Source organism: Nicotiana attenuata, chromosome 6, assembly GCF_001879085.1.
Source record: "Nicotiana attenuata strain UT chromosome 6, NIATTr2, whole genome shotgun sequence".
Lineage (NCBI taxonomy): Eukaryota > Viridiplantae > Streptophyta > Magnoliopsida > Solanales > Solanaceae > Nicotiana > Nicotiana attenuata.
In genome coordinates, this window is record NC_031994.1 from 3,997,958 (window position 1) to 4,025,124 (window position 27,167).

The following is a 27,167-nucleotide window of genomic DNA, read 5'->3' on the forward strand; positions in this document are numbered from 1 at the left end:
GAAGAGTATGGTTTTCATTTAGCTCAAAAGAAAAGGAGAATATCTTCTGCTGTCACTGATAATATTATTGACTTTAAAACATATCTACAAAAAGCTGATTTTTCACTATACTTTGTGGTCTGTTAAATCACTGGCATAAGATGGACGCTTTTGTTTGGATTCTCTAAACTACCTTGTACATTCTGTAGTGGTAGTGGGTGATGTGAAGGCTTCAGGTCCTCGATAAAAAAACAGTCAACTAGAAAGGAAGTCGTCTAAAACATTGAGTTCTGCAATTGTTTGTCATTTGTTATTTCTATTTCTTCACAGGCTTGTAGCTTTATTATGTGAACCGGGTCCTTGAGGTATAATTATGACTATGCTTTTAAGTTGTCTGGCACCTAAATTAGTTTCTCTAGTTTGATAGTGTTTCTTTGTTACTCAATCCAGTCTCTTAATGATCCTCATTTGTTGCAGTTATGTCTGCTGTAAGTGGGCTGCAGGGTAAGATCCCCGGATTTGGCACAAGTGAGTTTCCTTGTTTTCTTTGTAATTGCTGCTACTAGCTACTGTGAAGTGCCAAAATTTGTGCAGTACTGCAAATGCTAAGTTGGTTTCAGATAGCATGCCTCTTCTAGCTTTTACTTGTACTGTGGCAAAACTATAAATATAAATCTGACAAACCAGTGATTAAGGTTCTATTACATTGAACAAAAGGGCCTTATTAAACAAACAAACAAAAAAATTGCACAAACGGGACAATATGGGGGATGGGTAGAAAGAGTTGTGCTACTTGGCTTATTGAGGAAAACTACAGGATGGGAAAGAATATATTAATCCTAAGGATCCGTAGGATTAATTGTGGATCCAAGACAACAACAAAAAGATTTGAGTCGTTTTAAATTGCATACCTCTTCTAGTTATAAGTTGTACTGTGGTGAAACTAAGGTTCCCTTACGATATGGAAAATCACCACTTCACATCTTAGTGGAATCACAGAATTTTGCCTGTTCAGCATATGTTTAGTATCGCAGGCCTTCGATTTAAATATTCTCCAATAGAATATTTTGAAGTTCTCTCTGCACATTCGTATCATGGACATTGTTATGTCCGACCATCACAAAGAGATGTGGCAAACTTAAAACACCCTATTAATGTTGTTTGCAGATGCTCTTGTTATCACCTCAATTATCATCCTTGGCGCATTATTCAGTATACAGAATTATGGGTCAAGCAAAGTGGGTTTTACATTTGCTCCTGCCCTTGCTTTGTGGTTCTTCAGTCTGGGGTCTATAGGAATTTATAACCTGCTGAAGCATGATGTAACTGTCTTAAGGGCTTTAAATCCAGCTTATATCTATCTGTTCTTCAAGAAGAACTCAACCAATGGATGGTCAGCTCTTGGTGGCTGTGTTTTATGCATCACAGGTACGTGGAGTTCCTTTCTCCGTTGGTTTGGTATAGAGTTCTTAAGATATTTTGGTGCATACAGAGGTCTGAGTTTTCAATTTATGTGCGCATATATGGGGCTGCCTTCTTTACTTCTCTTATTGTGTGCGTAATGAGGAGTATGATAATTGAGACATTTGCAAAGGTTTAGTTGATGGCCTAATGGATTCTTTTCTTCTAACGAGTGCAAGCAAACATTGTTTGATTCATAAGAAACAAGAATTCAAACTATTCTCAAAAGATGAATGTTCCTTTTTCCTGACTGCTCTAGCATATGCTTCTATTGAGTTAAAAATTGATTTGCAATGCGTTATTTCATTTATGATGCATGTATCTGGGCATCCATCTGGAAAATCAGAGAAATGATTTAGAATATGAATGATATAAATGCCGTTTGAGCTCACCACGGTCTAGTGGTTCGGACATATAGCTTGAGTTCAAATCTCGATAGAACCTACTTCTTTTTCTAGGAGTCATTTTAGTTTGGTCAGATATATCTATGTTAGTGTAGGACTAAGTGTTAGATTAAGAAACCGTTTAGTTTTTTAGAGAACTCATAATTTTCCTTTAAAGACGAATTATTAGATATACAGAGGATTCTATTGCCGACTCCAACTAGTTTGCGATTAAGGCATGATAATAGTAGTTGTTGATGAGTTGATAAGCTATTTGATGAATAATTGCAGGAGCAGAAGCAATGTTTGCTGATTTAGGTCATTTCTCTGTGAAGTCTATACAGGTTCCTTTCTTTATTTTGCCTTGGCTGAAAGTGTCATCTACCAACCTCAAATATGATTTCTGCAGCATTTGTTTCCATTCTGATGTAAGTTCACTGCTGCAGATTGCCTTCACAAGCGTGGTGTTCCCCTGCCTTTTTTTGGCCTACTTTGGCCAAGCTGCTTATCTTATGAAACACCCAAATTCATATAGCAGAGTATTTTATGATTCTGTCCCAGGTATTATAGCCAAGAGGCAGCTTGTAAATATATTTTTGCTGCTTCCTTTTTCTAGAGATTCAAATGTTGAACTGTTCTTATTTTTAAGCACTTCTTTGATGGTAGTAGTTTTTGTCCACAACAGATGGGTTTTTCTGGCCAGTTTTTGGGATAGCAACTTTAGCAGCTATAATTGCTAGTCAGGCCATGATATCTGCTTCATTTTCATGTGTTAAGCAAGCTATGGCTCTCGGATGCTTCCCAAGGTTGAAGATTATTCACACCTCAAGGAAGCACATGGGTCAAATCTACATTCCTGTCATTAATTGGTTTTTGATGATAATGTGCATGCTTGTTGTTGCTGCCTTCAGGAGCACGACAGACATAGCCAATGCATATGGTTGGTCCCTCACTTTCGCAATTTTTTTTGGATTTTGTTAAAACAGACAAGATCTTTTACCGCTTAGTTAATATATTTTGATTTATTCCATTCTATATGGCACTCTTCCTTTTTGGCCCATTCCAGAAAGATTGTCAAGCGCCTTCCTTGAATTGTGTCTAGTTCAAACACTGCTATATAAATTGACATGGATGGGAGTACTTGCTTGAATCGTTATTAGATATCCTTACTTGAGCATATTTAACATGAAGCTCTTCCTTTTCTATTGCAGGCATAGCTGAAGTTGGTGTCATGATTGTTAGCACCACTTTGGTCACAGTGGTAATGCTTCTGATATGGCAAACAAATTTGTTTCTGGCTCTCTTGTTTCCACTTATATTTGGAACAATGGAGCTCATTTATCTGTCTGCTGTTCTAACCAAGATCTTGGAGGGTGGTTGGCTTCCACTTGTTTTTGCGTCTTTCTTCCTCTGTGTGATGTATCTTTGGAACTATGGGAGCGTCTTGAAGTACCAGAGTGAGGTTAAGCAGAAGATTTCAATGGATTTCATGCATGAGCTTGGCTCTTCTCTTGGGACTGTAAGAGTACCAGGGATAGGTTTACTATACAATGAGCTGGTTCAAGGCATTCCCTCTATTTTGGGACAGTTCCTATTGGACCTCCCAGCTATTCACTCTGTGATAGTCTTTGTATGCATCAAGTATGTGCCAGTACCTATTGTCCCTCAGGATGAAAGGTTCTTGTTTCGAAGGGTTGGTCCGAAGGACTATCATATGTTCCGTTGTGTAGCTAGATATGGCTATAAAGATGTCAGAAAAGAAGATCATCATGCGTTTGAGCAACTTTTGGTGGATAGCCTTGAGAAGTTTCTAAGAAAGGAGGCCCTGGATCTTGCTTTGGAAAGCAACCTGAATCAACAGGATCTTGATAGCATTTCCGTCAAGTCCAGGGATGAATCTGAAATGCAGGATGGTGATGGAATGGACGAGCTTAAGATTCCATTATTGAGTGATCAAAGATTAGACGCAGGGGCATCAACATCAGAAGCATCTATGGCATTGCCAGCTAGTGTTATGTCAGTGGATGAAGATCCTAGTTTGGAATATGAGCTCTCTGCTCTTCTAGAAGCCACGGAATCTGGATTTACATATTTGCTTGGACATGGGGACGTGAGGGCGAAGAAAAACTCTTGGTTCATCAAGAAACTGTCAATAAATTACTTCTATGCATTCATGAGGAAGAACTGTAGAGGAGGCGCTGCAACAATGCGTGTTCCTCACATGAATATTATCCAGGTGGGAATGACATACATGGTTTGATCTTGGTGCCATTTAGCTTCTTGCTGGCCTTGTAAGTGCTGCATTAAAATTTCTTGATGCCAATTTTTTCGAGGCATAAGTATTCATGTAAGAAGCATGCATTTTCAAGAACAGAACAAACTACTACTACATGTTCGCAAGTAATATTCTTATTATTATTTGCGGACCATGGATATTCTGCTATCTTCCTAAATGATTGTTTCTTTTGTTGTTGGGTTTAGTAATTACCGGAGGAATATTTACAGAGAATAGCTAAGCTCACACATTACTACTATTAATAAGAGGGAAAGAGAGCTGCCTCCGGTTTACAAAGTGAGCTTCATCCGGATATTAATTCGGATCAGTAAGGCCCTTTCCGTAATTTTATCCGGTTTATCCTTTTTTCATTGGTTACCATAGAAGTGTCACAGTAAGTGCTTCACAAAAGTTTACCATGATTTGACTGTTATGCCATGTGAAAAGGACACGTGATGTTACTGGTGTGTGTCATCTCATTTGCAGTCTCTAGGTGGGCCCCGTCCATACCCTTTATTTCTGGGAGAAATTCAAAAATAGCCAGATTTACCACTGGTCGTTGAAAAATAGCCAAGTTTCAAAAGTCATCGAAATTTAGCCACTTTAAATCTGAGCGAAAACACTGTTCAAAATTCGAAAAAATACGCCCGCAAATTTTACGGGAGTTCCAGCATAAGTATGCTTGAACTCCCGTAAATTTTACGGGAGTTCCAGCAAGTATAATTGTCCAGTATAATATACTGGAGTTTGGAGCACTGGTGCTCCAGTCTTCCGCAAATTTTACAGGAGTTAGCAAAGTATACCGGTCCAGCATAATATGCTGGAGTTCGTACACAAATGCACCAGAACTCCCGTATATTATACTGGACCGGTCCCTGTTGCAGCAAAATAGTGGCTATTTTTCATTGACTTGATAAACGCTGGCTATTTTTCATTGACTAGTGTGAAAACTGGCTATACCATGATATTTTAACTTTATTTCTTCGAGTCCGGAACCTACTTGTTATTTTTTTGGACTCAAAGTACATTAATAAGTGTCAAAAAAAAAAGTTACCTTTCTATATATAACGTCAAAATACAAGACGCTATACCTTAACGGTAACTTTTGCCGTTAAGGTATAGCGTCTTGTATTTGGACGCTATATAACCTTACGATTTGACTGACATATATAGCGTTCTAAATTTATACGCTATACATATAGCATACAAAAGAAAACGCTATAACCAAGGAAGTTGACAAGAAAGTGTAAAATGAACAAATTGCTCTTTTTTCCCTTTTTTGCCACCCTTTATGATTACTTGCTGACACTTGCTTTAGTCTGAATTTTCTTTTACGGATTCGTGAGTATTCTCAAATTTTCTGTTTGTGAAAATTACTATAAAGTGGTTGTTAGTTTGATTAAAATCTGTGTACCCATACATTATCCTCCACTTTGTAAAATGAATATATGTCACATACTTTACATCAACCAAATATTGTAATTTGTAAATGATTCCAGACAATTATTTTCTAAAAGGTAGACAGATTTTTGTGTAAAATATTTTTTATGAAAGATGTTTTTATCCATACCAAAAACCCTCCTAATATACAACGGAATATACTAACAAGTTTTTAAACGCTCAGTTGTTTGGTGTTTTTTTCTTTATGGTATTTTCTATATGGTGTGGATAGATAGAATTATTGGTAGTTTTTCTTTCTAATAACTAATTAATTAGCGCACTTAAACCACCAGAATAATCCCCCCTCCCCCGCCAAATGAAAAAGGAAAGGAAATAAAACAATGGAAAATGCTGTATGATGTAAAATGTGAGAAATAAGGAGCACCTCTTTATATCCACCAATAATAGATTCATAATGCAAGAACATAATTAATTAGCAAGTAGCAAGAAGAGCATAAATAATTAGCAAGTAGCAAGAAGTGGCAATACATATCTTAATCACGACACAATTCACCGACTAAAGCAAGTGTGAGCAAGTAATTATAAAGGGTGGCAAAAAAGGGGAAAAAGAGCAATTTATTTTATACTTTCTTGTCAACTTCCTTGGTTATAGCGTCTTTTTTTTTGTACGCTATATGTATAGCGTATAAATTTAGAACGCTATATATGTAAGTCAAATCGTCAGGCTATATAGCGTCCAAATACAAGACGCTATACCTTAACGGTAAAAGTTACCGTTAAGGTATAACGTCTTGTATTTCGACGTTATATATAGAAAGGTAACTTTTTATTTTACACTTATTAATGTACTTTGAACTCGAAAAAATAACAATTGGGTTCTGACTCTTATTTCTTCTATGTGTTCTCTTTTTTTCTTTTGGGAAAGGCTTATGTATTCTTATTAATACACGTCACCTCATTTGTCCTATTTAGGGCTAACGAAAGATTATCAAAATACTTAATTATAGAGCTTCTTGTTTGTTGTTCAGGGCTAACATATTGACTTTAATTAAGTTTATTGATTTTATTTAATCTAAGACCACATATTAGATATTGTTGTTGATTTGATAACATTGAACTGCCAATATTAAACATAACATTAAATTTTAAAAAGGAAAAATTATGCATATGTATAGAGTTTTTCTTCGGTCATATGTATAGACGGAGGATACAAAAACTTGAGTGATTTATTTTGATGACAGTGGCAAGAACCTTCAGGTCTCATGTTATGCGGTGTTAATTTGCTGATGTCACTGGGGTTATTCATAACAGGGGCAATGGAGACCGATGGTTACTACTTACGTATTAGGAATTCACGTGCTACATTACCTATGGAGTTATTAGAGTAAATAAAAAAAATGAATGTTAAAATTATAAAAGAAAAACTATTTTGCTAACATTATTCATTAGTATTTTAAGACCTTTTATCAAAGAGAAGAAAAATCAAGTTGAAGACGAATTACATGCCGGAAAAAAATCATCTCTTCTTTGAGCAGTACTATTAAGTCCCAACCGTTTAAGGGTGTTTTTGAAAAATTAAAGTAAATTTATTTGATAAGATGCTCTAACAAAATTTTACAAATTAAAAATTAATTTCATGATTGATTTTTTTAAAAAGAAAAGTGAATGGACACGCATTAGTTACTTTTTATTCATTTAGTATTCAAAAATGGTAAAAAAAAAACTCCAATTTCGATGTTATATGAATTAAAACATTCATTCTCATATATATATATATATATATATATATATATATATATATATATNTATATATATATATATATATATATATATATATATATATATATATATTTCTTAACATTGTAGAATAAGATTTACATTTACAAAAGTAATATGGGAGTGCTTTTGTAGGCCAATTTTTTTCCAGCTCTTGCTCTTTCGTCGTGTAGCATATATATCTCGTTAATGTAGTTTAACATGCATTTTTTGAAAAAGAAAAAAAATTTAAGACAAGTAACTAAAGTAATATTCTTTACATTTTTGAAATATTTTGTATGACGAAGAACATCTAAAATATTACGTAAAGTGTCAAACTTAAATTTTAACCTTATTCTAGATGCTATGTCTACTTATATTTAACATCAGTAATTTCTTCTTAGTGAAATAAGAGATCTAACGTATTATTTTCCATGTTTCTTGAATCAAAATGATATAGTTCAAAAAAGTTTGATACTATCATAATTTGCATTCTAAGTAAAATACGATCAATAGCAAAATAAACTACTCTTTGAACATCATGCTCAAAAACGAACGTCCAAAAGATCACATAATTAATGTAATAGTAATCATAAAAATTTAAGTATACAGTACTACATGTAATTATTAACATCTCGGAAATTCACTTGTAGTACATTATAAACTGAATAGCAAATAAATAATGGGGTAAAAAAGTCCTTAAGTTTTTTAAGCTCACCATAAAAGGAAAAAATTGTACTTCTCTGATTTTCATGCTCTTTTCGTTAGACATTTGCAGTTAATTTTTTTTCTTTCAAGAATCCTAAGTCAAATTATCATCATGCATATAAATCCAAATATAGCTGGTATGAATATTTAATTAGCTTAAGGATACATAAGATGTATACAATGTCGGTGATTGTAGACATTACTTTTCCCCCCTCTAATAGCACTCCAATTTTAGCTCGTGAAAAATTATTCATTATTGTATACAAAATGTTTGGTTGTTTCATGGTTTGGTTCGAATGAACCATAACATACACACTACATCGTCCTTGGTTGAACGTATAAATTATAATGGAAATGCCAAAAGAGAGTGAGGTTATCCTACCAATATGTTTCTAGAAAAAATATTATAAAATTGTGCATTACCCCAAAAGATACAACTTCATAGCTTGTATTCACGTTCAAGTGAAAAATATAAGACTATTGTGAAAAGTAATTTATAGTAAAAAATATCACTAAAATAAGAATAAGCAAGTAAGTCTTGCATATCTTAAAGTTGAAATTGTTTTAATATCTCATGAGCAACAAATTTAAATCACAATAAGCTTTTAAACCTTTTGATTGTTTAAAATAGAAAAATATAAAGCAAAAAACATGAATGAAAAAGAAATTATAAGATGCAATAAAACAATTGTGTACGTGTCATTGGGCCCGTCCTCAGCATTTACTAGTCTTGCTAGAGTCTTGAACCACACAACAGCATAAACTCAAGCCTAAACATACATTTGGTCTTAGAACTTTAGGTATGGATAAGAGTTCTAATTCTACATGAAGCTCGAGCATTACATATGTATAAACACTCAAGAATATGCTGAAAAGGATAACTATAAATCTATATCTAATCTAAGGATAAGCATGAAAGCTAATAACTAATCCAAAATAACTAGGTAAAACTGTTGTTCCAATACGCCCCCCTCAAGTTATGCGATGTGTAACTAAGCCTAACTTGAACAAATTTCGGTCAAAGGCTGGTTTGGCAAGTGGCTTGGTGAGCGTATCGGCTAGTTGGTCAGCAGAATGAACATGAACAACTTGAACCCCCTTTTGTTGAACATGGTTGCGCACAAAGTGAAAGTCCACCTCAACATGCTTCATGCGACTATGAAGGCCTGGATTCTCGCTTAGGTAAGTGACACCAATGTTGTCACAGTAGATTGTGGGAGTATCTTTGATAGGAAGCTTCATCTCAAGCAATAGGTTTTTCACCCATAACAGTTCAGCAAGAGCGTTGGCAACAGCTCTATATTCAGCTTCAGTTGATGAGCGAGCGACAATTTTCTGCTTTTTTGAAGACCAACTGATGGGGTTACGATCAAGAAACAGAATATAGCCAGATGTGGAGGATCTGTCAGTGAGATCTCCAGCCCAATCGGCATCAGAATACATGTGCAGATTAAAATCACAATTTGGGGATACACGGAGGCCAAACTGGATTGTACCACGAAGATACCTGAGAACACGTTTCACAGCTTTCCTATGTAGGTCTCATGGTGATTGCATAAATTGGGACAGTTTATTGACCGCATAGGAAATGTCTGGCCTTGTAAAGGACAGATAATGAAGTCTGCCTAGGACTCGGCGATAGCGAGTTGCATCAGTAAGGTCAGCCCCATCATTGAGTTTGAGTAAGTCGGAGTTACTCATTGGTGTTTTAGCACATTTACAATCAGACATCAATTCTGCACTTAGAATTTCATTGATATAATTTGCTTGAGATAGAATAATGTCATCTGAACTGCGAATTACCTCAACACCAAGAAAGTAATGAAGGTTTCCCAAATCTTTAATTGAGAAGCGAGAAGCAAGGGAAGCTATAACCTCATTCACAGTGATAAGATTGTTGTCGGTGACGATGATGTTGTCAACATATACCAGAATGAACATGAAACCAGCGTTGCTGATCCTAATGAATAGAGAGTGGTCCGATTCAGTCTTGACAAATCCCATGTACAAAAGATGTCCTTTGAGTGCATTGTACCAAGCCCGAGGTGCTTGCTTTAGGACATAAATTGCCTTGCGCAACTTACAAATATGACTCGGGTTGTTGGCACAAGTAAACCTCGGAGGTTGCATCATGTAAACCTCCTCTTCAAGATCACCTTGAAGGAATGCATTGTTGACGTCAAGCTGACGAAGTGGCAAGTGAAATCGGAGAGCAGCAGTAAGAATGATTCGGACAGTGGTGGGTTTGACTACCGGACTGAAAGTCGAGTGAAAATCAACACCCGTCCTCTGAGTAAATCCTTTTGCAACTAGTCTCGCTTTGTAGCGATCAACCGAACCATCTACTTTCCTCTTAATCCTGAAAAGCCACTTACATGAAACAACATTTTTAGAAGGATCATTTGGAACTAGTTCCCAAGTATGGTTATTCAGCAAAACATCAAATTCTGATTTCATGGCTTTTCTCCACTCAGGGTGTTTCTCGGCTTGTTTGAAGGTATGTGGTACAAGTGAGGTTTCTAAATGAGCAAGGTAGTCAAAAATTTGCTTTGGTTTTTGAATATTATTCTGTGAACTGGTGATAATACGATTGGGAGGGGAAGGGCAGCGGGAAAGTATGGGTTCGACTGGTGGTGCCGCTTGGTTGCCGCTGGTTCGAACAGGGACAGTAGGAGGAGGTGCCATAGGTTTGGATTGGGGTGTTCTGCGGTGATACACTCGAAGTGGGGGAGAGGTTTGTGAAGGTTTAGATGTAGAAGATGGTGAATTTATAGGTGTGTTGGGGTTTGGTGGTTGACGGACAGTGGGCGAAGGTATCGGAGAAGATGGGCATGGGCAAATAGACTCCTGGGCAATGGAAATTATAGAAGAAGAAGGAGAGAGAGGATTACCTGGAGTTGAAGTCTTGGAAGAGTCCGAATTTGCGTCTGCCACTGGCACGCCGGAAATGGAGGATGGTAGTGGTGGGTCAATTTGGTCTGGGGAAGGAGATGTCATTTGGGTTTGGGGTTCTGCCACTGGAGTTGGTATTTCAATATGGGGAGGGGGGGGGGGGGGGGGCAAGTCTAAAATATTAGAAACACTAGGGGTGAGATTGGGTGTATTAGAAAATGCACTAGTTGTCCATTCCAGGTGCCTTTTTTGAATTCTAATATTAGAGAACAAAGTTTTGAAAGGAAAGTTATTTTCAACAAAATGCACATCACGGGATAAATAAATTTTTGATGAGATTGGATCAAAGCATTGGTGGCAGTGATGGGACAATGAAAAACCGAGATAAACACATGGGGTGGATTTTGGTTCAAGGTTTTTAGAGTATGGTTTAAGCCATGGATAACATAAACACCCAAAAATTCTTAGAGAAGCATAATCAGGTGTTCTACCAAATAATTTTTCAAAAGGAGAATTATTATTTAAAAGTGTGGTAGGGAGTCGGTTAATGAGATAGACCGCATGGTGACAGGCAAAGGACCAAAAAGGTGATGGGAGAGACGCCTCATGTAAGAGTGTTCGTGCAGTTTCAATAATGTGACGATGCCTGCACTCAGCAAGAGCAACTCTTTGAGGTGTATAGGGTGGAGTGGAAAGGTGTTCGATACCATAAAGCGAGAGATAAGGGTCAAGACTTTTATACTCTCCTCCACCATCAGTATAGAGCGATAGAATTTTGGTATCGAAATGTTTTTTTATCAAGGGATGGAATTTTTGAATAATGTCTCTGACTTCAGATTTATTTTTAAGTGTGTAGAGCCAAGTGTATCTTGTGTATTGATCAACAAAAATACAGTAATATAATTTTTTATCAACAGATAACACGGGAGAGGGTCCTCATAAATCACTGAAAATAATTTGAAGAGGTTTAGAGCTTTCCAGAGTTAATGTGTGAAACGGATGCCGATGGGCTTTATTAGACAGACAAGAATTACAATAAAGAAACTTGTCTCGCTCAACAAATGGGAGCGAGAATTTATTCAAGACATATGCAAGAACTCTAGAATGCAGGTGACCCAATCTTTGGTGCCAAGTGGTCAGGGAAGTTGAAGTGGTAGATATGTGAGCTTGTGGATGTGATTTGGGCCACTCATACAGTCCATTTTTGGTCCGGCCTCGTGCCAGCGGGGTTCGCGTTTTCAGATCCTTCACAAGAAAAGAAAAACGAAAGAATTCAACAGATGTTAGATTGTCCTGACAAAATTTAGAAACAAAAATAAGATTTCGTTTGATAGCTAGAGCACATAGAGTGTGAGTAAGCTTAAAAACATTATTTGATGCATTTAACTGAGTAGAACCAATATGTGAGATGAGAATTTTGTTACCATCACCCATGGAGACATCCTCGTTGCATATGGTTGTAGGTTATGAGGTTCGGTTGTGACATGGTGTGTGGCACCTGAGTCCACTATCCACGGGTCGACAGTAGTGTTGAAGCCTGTGATATAATTGGCTTTGGCCTCAAAATGATTATGTGACTTGGATCGACATACATTTGCAGTATGGACAATCTTGTTGCATAATTGGCAACGAATAACACCCATGGGGTTATTATTTTGGGGTTGCCACTGGATGGATGAATTGGAGTGAGTATTCTATCGCCATGGTTGGGAGTTGTTGTTGTAGGATTGGCTGTGATTGTTGGCAGTGTTGTTCTGTTTGTTGTGAGTAGCAACTGCCACTGTGATAGGACTAAGAGTTTTCTTAGCATCCTCATGTCGGACAAAGAGCTCGTGATCGAGCAATTTTTCATACAATTCCTCATAGGTGACGGTGGTGTCACAGGCTCGTATGGCAGCAGATATCTCACGAAACTCAGGGCCAAGTCCACTAAGAATCTTGACGATAAGTTCAGAGTTAGTAACCGGAGCACCTGCAGTGGCAAGTTCATCAGAGAGGGACCGAATACGCTGAAGGTACTCAGTAATATGAATGTTGTCTTTTGTGATTCGTGCAAGTTGGTCACGAAGGCTGAAGATCCGAGTTTGGGACTTGTTTGCATAAGCAGTGTGCAAGGAGTCCCAAGCATGTTTGGATGTGTTGGCAGCAGCAACTGTGAAACCAATGGTAGGGTCAACAAACGCCATAAGAGCGTTCTGGATGAGTTGATCCTGACGGAACCAAAGCGTATAAGCAGGATTAGGAGTTGTATTGATGCCAAAAGTAGTGGTCGGTGTGGGAATCAGGGTAGACCCATCAAGGTGATCATAGAGATCATGGCCGTGCATAAGCATGGAGAATTGAGCTTTCCAAGTGGCAAAATTGTGACTGCCACTAAGTTTGATAGGTAGTTGGGAAGCAGGGTTGAATTGGATGATGGTTGTGGTGCCGGTAGTGTTGTCGGCATTGACAATTCTGGTAGTGTTTCCATCTTTCGTCATTGGAAAGAAGAAAAGGAAAAAAAAAAATATTGGATCGTGCTCGTTAGAGTTGTATAGGCTCAGATACCATATAAACACTCAAGAATATGATGGAAAACTGTATGTGTATTGAATGCCAAGCTCGGTTTAAATACAAGTCTTCCTAAGAGTACTCCTTGAATTAGGAGACTTATTCAAATCAAAATACTATCTAAAGCTAACTAAGTGAATGATAAGTATGAACTAAAAGGATAACTATAAATCTATATCTAATCTAAGGATAAGCATGAAAGCTAATAACTAATCCAAAACAACTAGGTACAACTGTTGTTCCAATAATACGTAGGGTATCTCCTTAGCTACAAGTTCCACACTTTTGCTCTTCCTCTCAAACACTCAAATTCTTTCGATCCAAATTGAATGCATGCATTCTGCAAATACCATTCTGAAGAATTGAGCTGCCTGTGATTTCCCTTTGCCATTTTTGATACTCCATTGACTATATTTGTGACAAGAAATCTTTACCTCTTGATCCATTGGAGAATTCTGTTCCATAGGTCCCTTGAGAAGTGGCAGTGGACAAACCAATTCTCATGTAATTCATGTAGGTTCTGGCAAAACTGAACATGTTTGATTTGCTTCTATCCCCCAGCTTGTCAATCGGTCAGCTGTTGGCAGCCTCCTTTGTACGTAGCTGTAACCACATTGTGAAACAAGCTTTCGTTTCCGAACATCAGGCATTATCATTAGGGTTGATTTTACACCTGCTGCATCGAAGAAACCAACTGATCCAAGAACACAGAGCATGACAAGTATAACTCCTGAAAAGACCAAGCAAGACATGGAACACAACAATCCATCAAATTCAGAATAAATGTCAAAAAAGAAAATAGAAGAAGGCTAATATAAGCACCACCTTAACAGACATGAAAAATTGTTCCCACCCTGACAGTATAAATTTACTTTCTCAACTTGAAAATACTGCACGTTTTCTTATTATATTCCTGGATAGCACAGTCAACAGTTCCATCATTATATTCGGACTAATCAAAAGCTTGACAATTAGCAAAATGCGTAGAAGAAAACATAAAAAGGAGAAGCAAACACTGGATTGAAGAATCTGATGGTGGTTTCTCAATCGAATTTGTTAGAAGAAAACATCTGAGTCGTCGTCAGAATCGGTTGGATTGCAAAGGGAGCATCCTCCTTTGGGCCTCTTCTGCGCGGATAACGGTGTCTCATCGTCATCAGGGACCGATTTAGGGGGCGGAAGGGGATTCATCCGAATCCTCTTACACTGCGCATATAAGGCAAAATCTGTTTTTTACCTTCATATATTAAGTTTTGAACCCCCTTAACACAGCCTAAAAGTGTAGCTTAGTGGTCAAGGGGGTTCAAAACCTTCCTAAGGTCATACGATCAATTCTCACTAGCTATAATTTTTTTAACTCTTTTTTTTAACCCCCTTAGTAGAGATCCTGCCTCCGCCACTTATCATCATCATCGGGTATATCGCATTTGGCCCCTCCTCTGTTGGTTTTGATTCCACCATTTCTTTATTGATTAGGAGGGTCGTTTGGCTAAGCTTATAAGCTGGTTAAAAGTACTTTTTGGTTTATCTACCATTTGGCAAATTAAAAGTGCTTATAAGCCAAAAGCCATAAGTTGGTCACTCCCAACAAATGATTTTTTTTTAGCTTATAAGCACTTTTAAGTCTGACCAAGATTTTTACTATTTTATCCCTAAAATATTTCCTTTTCAAACAAAACTCACGTATCCTATGTCAAACCTATTTCTTCACTGCAAATCTATTTCTTTGCCTCACGTATTGATTCAAACCTAAACTCTCTGCCTCTTCAAGTATGCAGTTCTCACTAATATTTGAGGTAAGCAAATTCTCTATTTCTTTACATATTTGTATTTATGTAACCACTAGTGTCCTCCATGATGAATCCTATAGAGTACGCATTAAGTGTTTGTTTTTTCTCTTCAAATATTTTTTATCCTATTTAGATTTATTTATTTATTGATTTTTTTGTCAATTTATAAATTATTATTATATAACTTATGATTATATGCTTATCATAAAAATTATCTTATCTAATCATAATTATATTTAAAATAAAATAACAAATAGAATATTTTGTATTTGAATCGATCTCGAATCTAAAATTCTGAAGAAATTACACGCTTATAAGTGTAAACAGTTCTAAGGTTATTTAAGTCATTTTAATAGAAAAAGAGCTTATCAGCACTTTTTTATCAAACATTGCAGCAACTTATTCTCAATTTCAGCACTTGTATCCAAACACATAACTACTTGTTTATTAAATCAGCTTCAGCACTTAAAAGTATTGTTCAACACTTAATGCTTATCAGCTACTTCAGATCAGCTAATCCAAACGGGCTCTAGGTTTTAAAGTCCATCACCAGTCAGTTGTTGTGAATTCATATTGTATTGACAATTGAAATTGCATATGCCAATATAACGATCATTTTCAAACTGACAATCAAATCTTCCACTGGGTTTTAAAGTGGTTTTCAATTAGGTATTTTTTCCAACCTATAGGATATTTGAAATTTATTTACTAAAATTGTCCAAGTTTTGTATATTAACCCCCCTAAACATGTTTTTTTACAATTTATATACGATCCATTATTAGTACCTTAAATTAGGGGATTCTTTGTTTGGAAAAAGGCATAATTGAAGGGACGGGGTTTAAATTGTCCTTCCCTCTAAATATGACCCTTTCAGTTGTGTGTTACCTATTTTAAGCCATAATAGCAAAACTCTTCTCTCTCTTTGTCATAATTACCTATTTTAAGAAAAGAATAATGTATGGTACAACAACATACGAATTAAAAATAAATTTCATACAAATTTAATACAAAATTTGATATATCTACAACAAAATACATGCTAAAAATAAATTTCATACAACTAATTATATAGTATTCATCTTATTTGCAACTTATCTAAAACTTTCATACATCATTCTTACCCAGTTAAATACAACTATTGTCACAATCCAATTTTCCTTATAGGCTGTGATGGCGCCCAACGTCGCCGCTAGGCAAGCCAACGGTGAACTAGTCATGTATTATTCTTTTTAACATTTTAGAAATGGTTGATTTTTAATTATTAAATAAGTAAGATGTGAGAAATTTAATAAAATAAAGTGTAAACCATTATAAGACAAGTGTAGTGAAATAAATACTCAAAAATCATCAAGTGCGTAATTCCAAGACCTGGTGTCACAAGTGTATGAGCTACTAGTAGAATATACAAAACTCTAAACTACTGTCTGAAATAAAATATAGGCAGAATAGCCTAAATGGCACTTATACTTGTGCCACTTTGTCATCCCGGTCCCCAAACTTAATGAAGTTTCATCTAGACACCTCTATTCATTCAAAAACAATATTTTAAACCCTTTTGACCATTGACCAAGCCTATGTGGCATTTGCTTTGCTGAGTTGGATAAAATGCGTGACTACACGCTTTAAGAAGCGAGTAAAGGTTTATGATTCTAATTAAAAATACCAAAAAATAAAAAGAAAAGAAAAAATAAAGGGGGGTTAACACCCAGAAGCATTCAAGCGTCTTCCAATCTCAAGTTTTCTTTTCCTTCTACCCCTTTCCCCTCTCATCTTTTCCTTTTTTTTTTGCCGCCGTGCTCAAAGGTGGTATGGGGGATTGTATCTTTTTCTTCTTTTTGCTTGTTATTATGGTTTTGGTAGCGGCTGTGCTTGAGATTTTAGAAAGACTTAGTTTTGGGGAGGTATTGTTAGAGCTAGTGATGTTTGTGGGGTTCATATGGATTGCTGTTCTTGTTGGGGTGTTGGTGGGATGGACATGGAAGTTCAAGTGGGCTAATCTTGGCGCTGATTCTTTTGATTCACCAGATGTTTTTGCCTTTTCTTCTTCCGGTATGCTCCTCCAGAACTTGTAATCTGGGTTTGATTCCTTCAATCCTCTCAAATTGAAACTTCCCACCTGCATTTCTTGAATCAAGGAAACGCAGTCCCTGCTAATGGCTGATTTTCAGAGAGAGAAAGGCATGAATGTGTTTGTGAGAGAAAACTTTAGGATTCAACTTTTTCTTTTCCAAAAATAGTTTTTGAGAATAAAAATAATGACATGGAATATTTTTATCTGACGTGGATAATACAGTGAGACGATTGAGGAACACACACAGTCAGAAGGGTTTAAAATATTACTTTTGAACGAGTAGAGGTGTCTAGATGAAACTTCATTAAGTTTGGGGACCGGGATGACAAAGTGGCACAAGTATAAGTGCCATTTAGGCTATTCTGCCTAAAATATATACAAAAAAAATACAAAGAGAGACTCCGGGTGCTGCAGAACGGGCTCGAAAAGCAGCTCACCACTAAGTCTCGGGGTACCAGGGGTGCGCGCCGGGACGACTGTCAGATGCACCTGCCTCAGATCCTGCACGAATAGTGCAGAAGTGTAGCATGAGTATTTAAACATGTACCTAGTAAGTCTCCAGTCTAACCTCGAAGAAGTAGTGACGAGGGGTCGACATCGACACTTGCTACGGGCCAACAAATAAAATACCGAAATTCTAAATAAGCATGGATCGTGTAAACAATAATAATAACTCAATAACAAGTAGTGAGTAAATAATTCTTCAACTAATAGTAAATTCCAAAGTCATTTTTATAATTAAATAATTATAACCTCTCAAGCCATAACATAATATCAAGTATACTTAGGCTCCGAGTATTGTCACGCACGATTTATGCCGAGGTCATATGGCCCGATCACAAAAATATACTGTATGCACTACTGAGGATGAATGGCACGAACCATAGATGTATTTATTAACCTACCAAGGCGAACAACCCACTCCCACGAGAATAGAGAAGTTTACCTTGCTCGCGGAAGTACTTGTGACGCGAGAGGACATGGATTTCTCAGATTTATTAAATATTCTTCAATTCTTTCCCGAAAATAAGAAATCTAACTTGGATGTTTCAACTTTAAAATCTCTAGTCTCAGCTTTATTCAAGATAATTAATATGCATAACAACATGAAAGTACAATTAAAGCATGATGTAAACCTAAGACTACCTGGACAACTCATGAAATTTAGCTACGCATGGACTTTCGTCACCTAGTGCATACGTAGCTCCCCATACAAGTAATTCACGTTGAGTTCACTCTTACAATGTTAGGCAAGAGACTTACCTCGTTCTCAAGCTCACTTCCGGTCCACAAATACGCTCTAAATGTTCAACTTGGTGCCAAGCAATGCGAAACTAGCCAAATATTATATAAATAAGTCAATATATACTCAAAAGTTTATAATTTAACTATTAGAGTAAATACCTAACCCAAATTGGAATATTCCTAAAATTTACCCCTGGGCCCACGTGCCTAGATTCCGGAAATTTTCAAAGATAATTGTTACCCATAACCTTACGAACTCAAATATATCATTTTCACCCAATTCCATAATCATTTTCATGGTTATATCCCATTTTTATCAAAACCTAGGTTTTTCAACTAAACCCATAATTTCCACAATTTTTTTTCATGTTAAAATCTACCCATAATCTATGTATTTAACTTAAATTGGATAGCAATTACTTGCCTTCAATAGCTAGGTGAAAACCCCTCTCCAAAAACTCCAAAATCGCCTAAGAAGCGAAATAAATGAACCAAAAATGGTCTAAGTCCCGTCTTAAATGAACCTCACTACCTAGCGATTTTCGCTTCTGCGGCTCCGCATCTGCGAAAAATACACCACAGATGTAGCTCTCCCTCAGCTGGCCTACATCCGCACCTGCGACCTTGCCCGCTTCTGCAGACCACTGACTGCTTCTGCGGTCGTGCATCTGCGCTCCCCATGTCCGCGCCTGCGGACTCAGCCTACGCAGCTCAAATGCGCACTTGCGGCCAACGAGTCGCTTCTGCGGTGCCGCACCTGCGGCCAGTCCTTTGCAGGTGCGAACGCACCAGAAGCCCTACTGCTTCAGCAACTTCTTCCAAGTCAAAACGAGTTCCGCGCATCGTCCGAATGGCATCCGAGGCCCCCGAGGCCTCGTCCAAACATACCCACGAGTTCAAAATATTAAACGGACCTGCTCGACCTCTCGAAACATGGAAACAACACCAAAACTAAGAATCACATCCCAAACCAAACCGATTCAACTTATGAACTTCAAGTTCTTCCAACTTGCTTCGAACGCGCCGAATCATACTTAAACTACTCGGAAAGACACAAAATTTTGTGTGCAAGTCTTAAATCACCATATAGAACTATTCCTGGGCTCGGAATCCCAAACGGACCTCGATAAATCCAAAACCTATTCCAAACCAAATTTAAAGAACTTTAAAACCTTCAATGCGCCAACTTTCAACTTTATGCACCGAAACGCTTCCGGGTCATCCAAAACCAAATCCGAACATACTCTCAAGTCCAAAATCATCATAGAAATCTATTGGGACCGTCAGATCCCGGTTCCAAGGTCGTTCACTAGAAATGATGATTCAAGTCAAACCTAACCCTTTAAAGCCAATATTAAGGAGCTAAGTATTTCAATTTCAACCCGAACCCTCACAAATCCCGAACTACCCATTCCCGCAAGACATAAAACAGTAAAAGCACATACTCTTATTTAGGGGATCTAGAAAGTAAAATGACCGGTCAGGTTGTTACATTCTCTACCTCCTAAACAAACGTTCATCCTCGAACGGGTCTAGAATCGTATCTGGAGTGCCGAACAAGTGTGGATATCTATTTCGCATGTCCTCCTCGGTCTCCCAAGTCGCCTCCTCGACTGGTTGACCCCTCTACTGAACTTTTACCGTAGAAATCTTCTTGGACCTCAACTGGCGAACCTGTCTGTCAACAATGGCAACTGGCTCCTCCTCATTACCCAGGCTCTCATCTAGCTGAACCGTGATGTAATATAACAGATGCGACCTGTCGGCATGATACCTCCGGAGCATAGACACGTGGAAGACCGGATGAACTCTCGATAGATTGGGAGGCAAGGCAAGCTCATAAGCAACCTCCCCAACTCGCCTCAACACCTCAAATGGACCTATAAACCTTGGGCTCAACTTTCCTTTCTTCCCAAACCTCATGATTCCCTTCATCGGCGAGACTTTTAAAAGAACTTTCTCGCCTAGCATAAATGATAGGTCACGTGCCTTCTGATCTGCGTAAGTCTTCTGTATGGACTGTTCTGTGCGAAGTCGCTCCTGAATCAACTTTACCTTTTCCAAGGCATCCTTCACCAGATCAGTACCACATAACTTAGCCTCCCGGGGCACAAACCATCCAATGGGCGAATGATATCGCCGACCATATAAAGCCTCAAATGGAGCCATAGGGTGTTAGGCACACTATGCAACCGAACAATTTCCTGAATATAAATCTGGGCCAACCTCTCTGAAGAATATGTAGTCACAACCGGAATAAAGTGTGTCGACTTGGTCAACCTGTCGACAATGACCCAAACTGCATCAAACTTCCTCTAGGTCCGTGGCAACCCAACTACGAAGTCCATAGTAATGCGCTCCCATTTCTACTTCGGTATAGTCATCTGCTGGAGTAGGCCACCTGGCCTCTGGTGCTCATACTTAACCTGCTGGCAATTTAGGCACCTCGCTACATACTCGACTATGTCCTTCTTCATCTGCCGCCACCAATAATGCTGCCTCAGGTCGCAATACATCTTCGTAGCACATGGATGAATAGAATACGGAGAACTGTGTGCTTCCTCTAGAATCTTCTCCCTCAAGCCATCAACATTAACCTCCTTGTCACCACCCTTCAGTACCATCTCCTTAATAACTAACAAGTGTGGATCATCAAACTGACGAGCCTTGATCTGCTTGAATAATGAAGACTGAGCGACGACGCATTAAAGAACTCGGCTGGGCTCTGAAATATCCGACCTCACAAGTCTGTTAGCCAAGGACTGGATGTCCAAATCTAATGACCTCTCCTCTACTGCAATGAATGCCAAACTACCAACTCTCTTCCTTTCCACTCAGATCATTCGCAACCACATTTGCCTTGCCCGGATAATAAAGGATGGTGATATCATAATCTTTTAGTAACTCAAGCCACCTGCGCTACCTCAAATTGAGATCCCTCTGCTTGAACAAATGCTGCAAGCTGCGATGATCGCTGTAAACCTCACAGGACACCCCATGAAGATAATGCCTCCAGATCTTGAGAGCATGAACTATCGGGACCAACTCTAAATCATGTACGGAGTAATTCTTCTCGTGGAGCCTCAGCTGATGTGAAGCATATGCAATAACTCGCCCCTTCTACATCAAAACACAACCTAGGACAACATGTGAAGCGTCGGAATACACAGTATACATCCCTGAACCGGAAGGCAACACTAGAAGTGGTGCAGTAGTCAAAGCTGTCTTGAGCTTCTGAAAGCTCGCCTCGCAATCATCGCACTATCGAAACGGAGCACCGTTTTGGGTCAATCTAGTCAAAGGTGCTGCAATAGATGAGAAGCCTTCCACAAACCGACGATAATAACCTGCTAACCGCAATAAGCTCCTGATCTCAGTCGCTGTGGTAGGATGAGGCCAACTCTGTACTGCCTCGATCTTCCTAGGATCTACCTTAATACGCTCACCTGATATAACATGCCCAATGAATACCGTAGAATCTAACCAGAACTCATATTTGGAGAACTTAGCATATAGCTTCTGTTCCCGCAACGTCTGAAGCACCACTCTCAAATGCTGCTTGTGCTCCTCCATGCTACGTGAGTAGATCAAAATTTCATCAATGAAGACAATGACAAACTAATAAATATACGGCCTGAACACCCGGTTCATCAAATCCATAAATGCCACCGAGGAATTAGTCAAGTCGAAGGACATCACTAGAAACTCATAGTGGCCATATTGTCCGGAAAGCCATCTTCGAAACATCCGAATCACGAATCCTCAACTGATGGTACTTCGATCTCAAGTCGATCTTAGAGAACACCCTGGCACCTCGCAACTGGTCAAACAAATCATCAATACGCGGCAACGGGAACTTGTTCTTAATTGTAACATTGTTCAACTGGTAGTAATGCATAGTCCCATCTTTCTTCTTCATGAATAACACTGGTGCACCCCAACGAGATACACTCGACCTGATGAACCCCTTTGCTAGCAACTCCTCAAGCTGTTCTTTCAATTCCTTCAACTCTTTCGGAGACATGCGGTACGGTGGAATAGAGATAGGTTGGGTACCTGGAGCCAAATCAATACAGAAATCGATATCAAGATCCGGTGGCATGCCTGGTAGATCAAAAGGAAACACATCGGAGAACTCTCGGACCACGGACATAGAATCAATCGCTGGAGTCTCTGCAGCCCTATCCCTAACATAAACTAGGAGCCCGTTTGGATTGGCTTATTTTAAGTGCATTTAAGCTAAAATAACTTTTAAGCCATTTTGTAGTGTTTGGATAAAGTAAAAAAGTTCTTTTAAGAACTTGTTTTTAAGCTAAAATGACAAAAACAAGCCAAAAGTTAGAATTCCTAACTTATGGCTTAAAAGCTATTTTGACTTAAAAGCCACTTAAAACAAGCTCATCCAAACGGGCTCTAGATAAGCCAAATAACGCTTCTCGACCAGGTGTCGAGCCTTCATAAAAGAGATAATCCGACTAGGTCTAATCCAATATAGGCAACTCTGGCATCGCCAAGGTAACAATATTGGCATGGAAATCAAGGATGGCGTGATATGTAGACAACCAATCCATGCCCAGGATGACCTCAAAGTCGGTCATATCAAGCAACAGAAGATCTACTCTAGTCTTATAACCACATAAAGTCGCGACACAGGATCGATAGATCTGATCTACAACAACAGAATCGCCCACTGGCGTGAACACATATACAGGAGTACCCAAGGACTCGCGAGGAATACCCAGGAATGAGCAAATAGAGGTGAAACATATGGACACATAGAACTTGGATAAAATAGCATCGAAGCATCCTTGCCGCAGATAGAAATAATACCTGTGATCACGGCATCTGAGGCCACTACATCTGGTCTGGATGGGAAAGCATAGAACCTAGTTGGAGCGCCCACTGACTGGCCTCCACTTGACTGGCTTGCACCTGGTTGGCCTCCACCTGTGTGGCCTCCACCAGATTGGCCTCCACCTTTAAGCCCCTTACCCACCTACCCTCCGCCTCTGGGCGGCCGGACGGCTGGTGCCACGGCTGGTGCTGTAATCATAGGCTGATGACCCTTCTGCACTGCCTTGCCCCGAAGCCTGGGGAAAAATATCTTCAAGTGGCCAAGATCCCCACACTCGTAACATCCCCTCGGTGCGGCGGGCTGCTGACCTGAAGACTAACCCTGATGGCCTGAATACCGACTGGAGGAACCTTGAATAGCTGGTGGATGGTAGGAGCTCCCTGGAATAGCACTAAATAGGGACGCACTAGAGCACCCCAAAAAGGCGGCGGTGCTGGATATGTGGGCCTGCTAGACTGACCTCTCCTAAACTGACCTGTGCCCCCAGATGGAGCACCACTAAACCCTCCGGAATAACAAACCGCTTGTCCCTCGGCACCTGCTCTCGGCTCCGCTAACGAACACCCTCGATCCTCCGAGCTATCTCAACAACTAGCTCATAAGAAGTCTCCATCTCCACCTCTCGGGCTATAGTATCCAGGATACCAGAGTGCAAACATGCATCAAACCTCCCCACTCTCTCTGCATCGATAGGGAGTATCATAAGTGCGTGGCGAAACAACTCAGAAAACCTCGATTCATAGTCGGTCACTGATATCTGACCCTGATGGAGCTGCTCGAACTGAAATTGAAACTCTTCCCTCTAAGAGGGTGGGATATACATATCAAGAATAATATGTGTGAACTGGTCCCAAGTCAAGGGAGGAGAACCTGCTGGTCTGCCGAGAAGATATGACTGCCACCACCTACAGGCCTGCCCTCTAGCTGGAAAGTAGTAAAGTCCACCCCGTGGGACTCCAATATCCTCATGTTGTGCAGTCTGTCCCTACAACGATCAATAATGTCCTGGGAATCCTCATGTCGCTCACCTCCAGAGACAGGAGGATGATGCTTGGTCCATCTGTCCAATAGCTTCTACAGCTCGATAGTCGTAGCTGGTCTGGGCTCAGGTATAGCTGCTGCAACTGGCTGGGCTCCGTTCATGGGTAGTGTGCACGGGGTCTGATATACGGTTGTTGTATGCTAGGAGCCTGAGTGGTGGGGGTCTGTGCTCCTATTCCTACATGAGATGTGGCTGGGTCTGCTGGAAATAAACTAGCCTGAGTCATAGAATCCATGAACCGCAACATATGGCCCACGACCTCCTAGAATCCTGGTGCGAACATGAAATCCGCTTAGTCTAGCTCCGCTACAGGCACCTCGACCTGCTCCTCAATAGAAGGATCCTCCATTGGATCTACTGGTGGCATTACCAGAGCAACTCTAGGACGTCCTCATCCTCTACCATGAGCTAGAGCCCTCCCTCGGCCTCTACCTCTGCCTCTAGAAACAGGGGGAGCAGCCCCTCCACGGTCTGGAACATCCACTGCACGCGTTCTCACCATCTGTGAGAGAATAAGAGAAAGATACTTAGTACAATATCAATTGCACAATAGGAGATGAAGAAAGAGTAGTTTCCTAACACCCTATAGCCTCTCGAAGAAAAGTACAGACGTCTCTGTACCGATCTGCTAGACTCTATTAGGCCTGCTCATAACTTGTGAGACCTACATGAACGTAGTGATATGATACCATGTGTCACGACCCAATTTCCCTTATAGGCCGTGATGGCGCCCAACGTCACCGCTAGGCAAGCCAATAATGAGATTATGGGTAAGAGTTCTTGTTCTTCTAAGAGGAAGGTGTTAGGAACCCCTTAAAATCTGCTTGAGGTAGCTTCATAGGACTTAGACTAAATTTAGAATCAATTATTTATACTATGACTTAACCAGTATTCTAGAGATATGGCTTACCATATATTAGGACATAACTCTTATAAAGGGATGGTGTAGTTTAAAAGGGTATAACTTTATAGAGAAAAATAACATTAGTGCATGTATACTTGAAAAGAACTTTTTAAAAGAGATGTATGATGTTTTGTATTTAAGAAAGTATGTGAAAAGGGGAACTAAATTAAACACTTGATCATAAAACATGAGTAGACCTAAATGTACCTTGATCTTTTAGACTTGAAGAAAAAGCCATTTTTGAAAATTCTTTTGGGGGGACGACACTTCATATTTTCAAAATAATTTGATTCCTTTTTGGAGATGAAAATAGCATTTCTGATCTGATTTTTCCTTTCTGAAAGGTGTGTCTGTCGTTTTGCTAAGCTCTGGGCTTCAAAATCTTTAAGACAATGTAAGAAAAAACATAGTAATGGTATAAACAGATTGTAATTAGAGAAAGGGGATTAGTCACTAACTAATTATTTTTTTAATCCTATGTTATTTAAGGCTTTCCTATGTTTTATATGACTTAAGGTACAAAATAAAGCATTCAATCAAATATATAAGTGTTATATACATGTCATATAGAATAACAACAACAAAGTGCCACAAGGCAGTAGAGTAAGGTAACGAAACAATAAATGATAAAGGAGTTTAGAGGTAGACGATTGGACTTTGGTATTTGGGCCTCAAAGACGCAGGCCCAGCAGTAAAGGAACGGCTACAACTGACTTCAGGTTTTTCAAGAAAATACGGCAATGTTGGACTTGGGCCTGAGTTCCTTAGGAACTCAGCAGGACCAAACAAATGTACATATTCAAAAAAAAAGAAGAAGAGAAGGTCATTAGATATATATTCTGCATGTTCAACCATGTATGAAACATATAAACAAATCATTAGAGCAAAATATAATAAACTATCGATGCTCAAATACTATGAGAAACTTATACTAATTTGATGGTTATATATAGCAAATAATTTACACTGAAAACCTTTTGTTGTCATTAAACACTAAACCCTAAAGAATAACAAGCGTCAATGAATTAAGGGCTAAGGAGAGAGTTCTACTCAAGGTCGATGCCCCCTTTGAATCTCCCCGACACTTTAAAGTTTCCAAGGGTCTCAAGGCCCAGGGCAATTGTAATGAAACGACCAGTCGTTTTGAGCATTTACACTCCGCCCAGAGGTTTGAGGGCATGAGTAGCTCTGTATGATTTATTATGACTTATGTGAATCGTCGGTTTTGGTTTTCAGGTTATTCGGAATTGATTTGAAAGAATGATGCTCAACTAGGAAGCTTTAAATTGGAAGAGTTGACCATGTTTGACTTTTTAGTATTTGACCTCGGATTGGAATTTTGATGGTTCTTTTAACTCCGATGGGTGAATTTTGACTTAGGAGCGTGTCCGGATTGTGATTTGGAGGTCCGTAGCTGAATTTGGCTTGAAATGGCGAAAGTTGGATTTTTGGAAAGTTTCACCGAGAGTGGACCTTTTGATATCGTATTTGGATTGTAGTTCGGGGAATTGGAATAGCTTTGTTATATCATTTGGGACTTGTGTGCCAAATTTGGGTTCATTCGGGGTTGATTTGCTATGTTTCAGCACGAGTTTTGGAAATTGAAAGTTCAATGTTCATAGATTTTGGTTTGAGGTGCGATTCATCATTTTGATGTTATTATGTGTGTTTTGAGGCCTCGAGTAGGTCCGTGTTGTATTATGGGACTTGTTGGTATGTTCGGATGGGGTCCCGAGGGGCTAGGGTGAATTTCAGATGTAGTTCAGATTATTTCAAATGGGTTTGCATTGCTGGTTTTTTTGTTGTTACCTGTTGCTTCTGGTGTTCTTCGCGATCGCGAAAGTGTGGCCGCGAT

At 39.0% G+C, this 27,167-nt stretch overlaps 1 protein-coding gene across 1 annotated transcript in view; it reads left to right on the top strand.

The window, feature by feature from the left end:
* LOC109226511 (putative potassium transporter 12) overlaps positions 1-4,303 on the top strand; it is a 6,654-nt gene extending 2,351 nt beyond the window's left edge. Inside the window, exons 4-9 of the mRNA XM_019391289.1 lie at positions 457-507; positions 1,147-1,407; positions 2,115-2,167; positions 2,270-2,384; positions 2,509-2,763; positions 3,035-4,303. Coding sequence (XP_019246834.1) covers positions 457-507; positions 1,147-1,407; positions 2,115-2,167; positions 2,270-2,384; positions 2,509-2,763; positions 3,035-4,083 — 1,784 coding nt within the window. The 3' untranslated portion in view covers positions 4,084-4,303. The remainder of the gene's footprint in view (positions 1-456; positions 508-1,146; positions 1,408-2,114; positions 2,168-2,269; positions 2,385-2,508; positions 2,764-3,034) is intronic.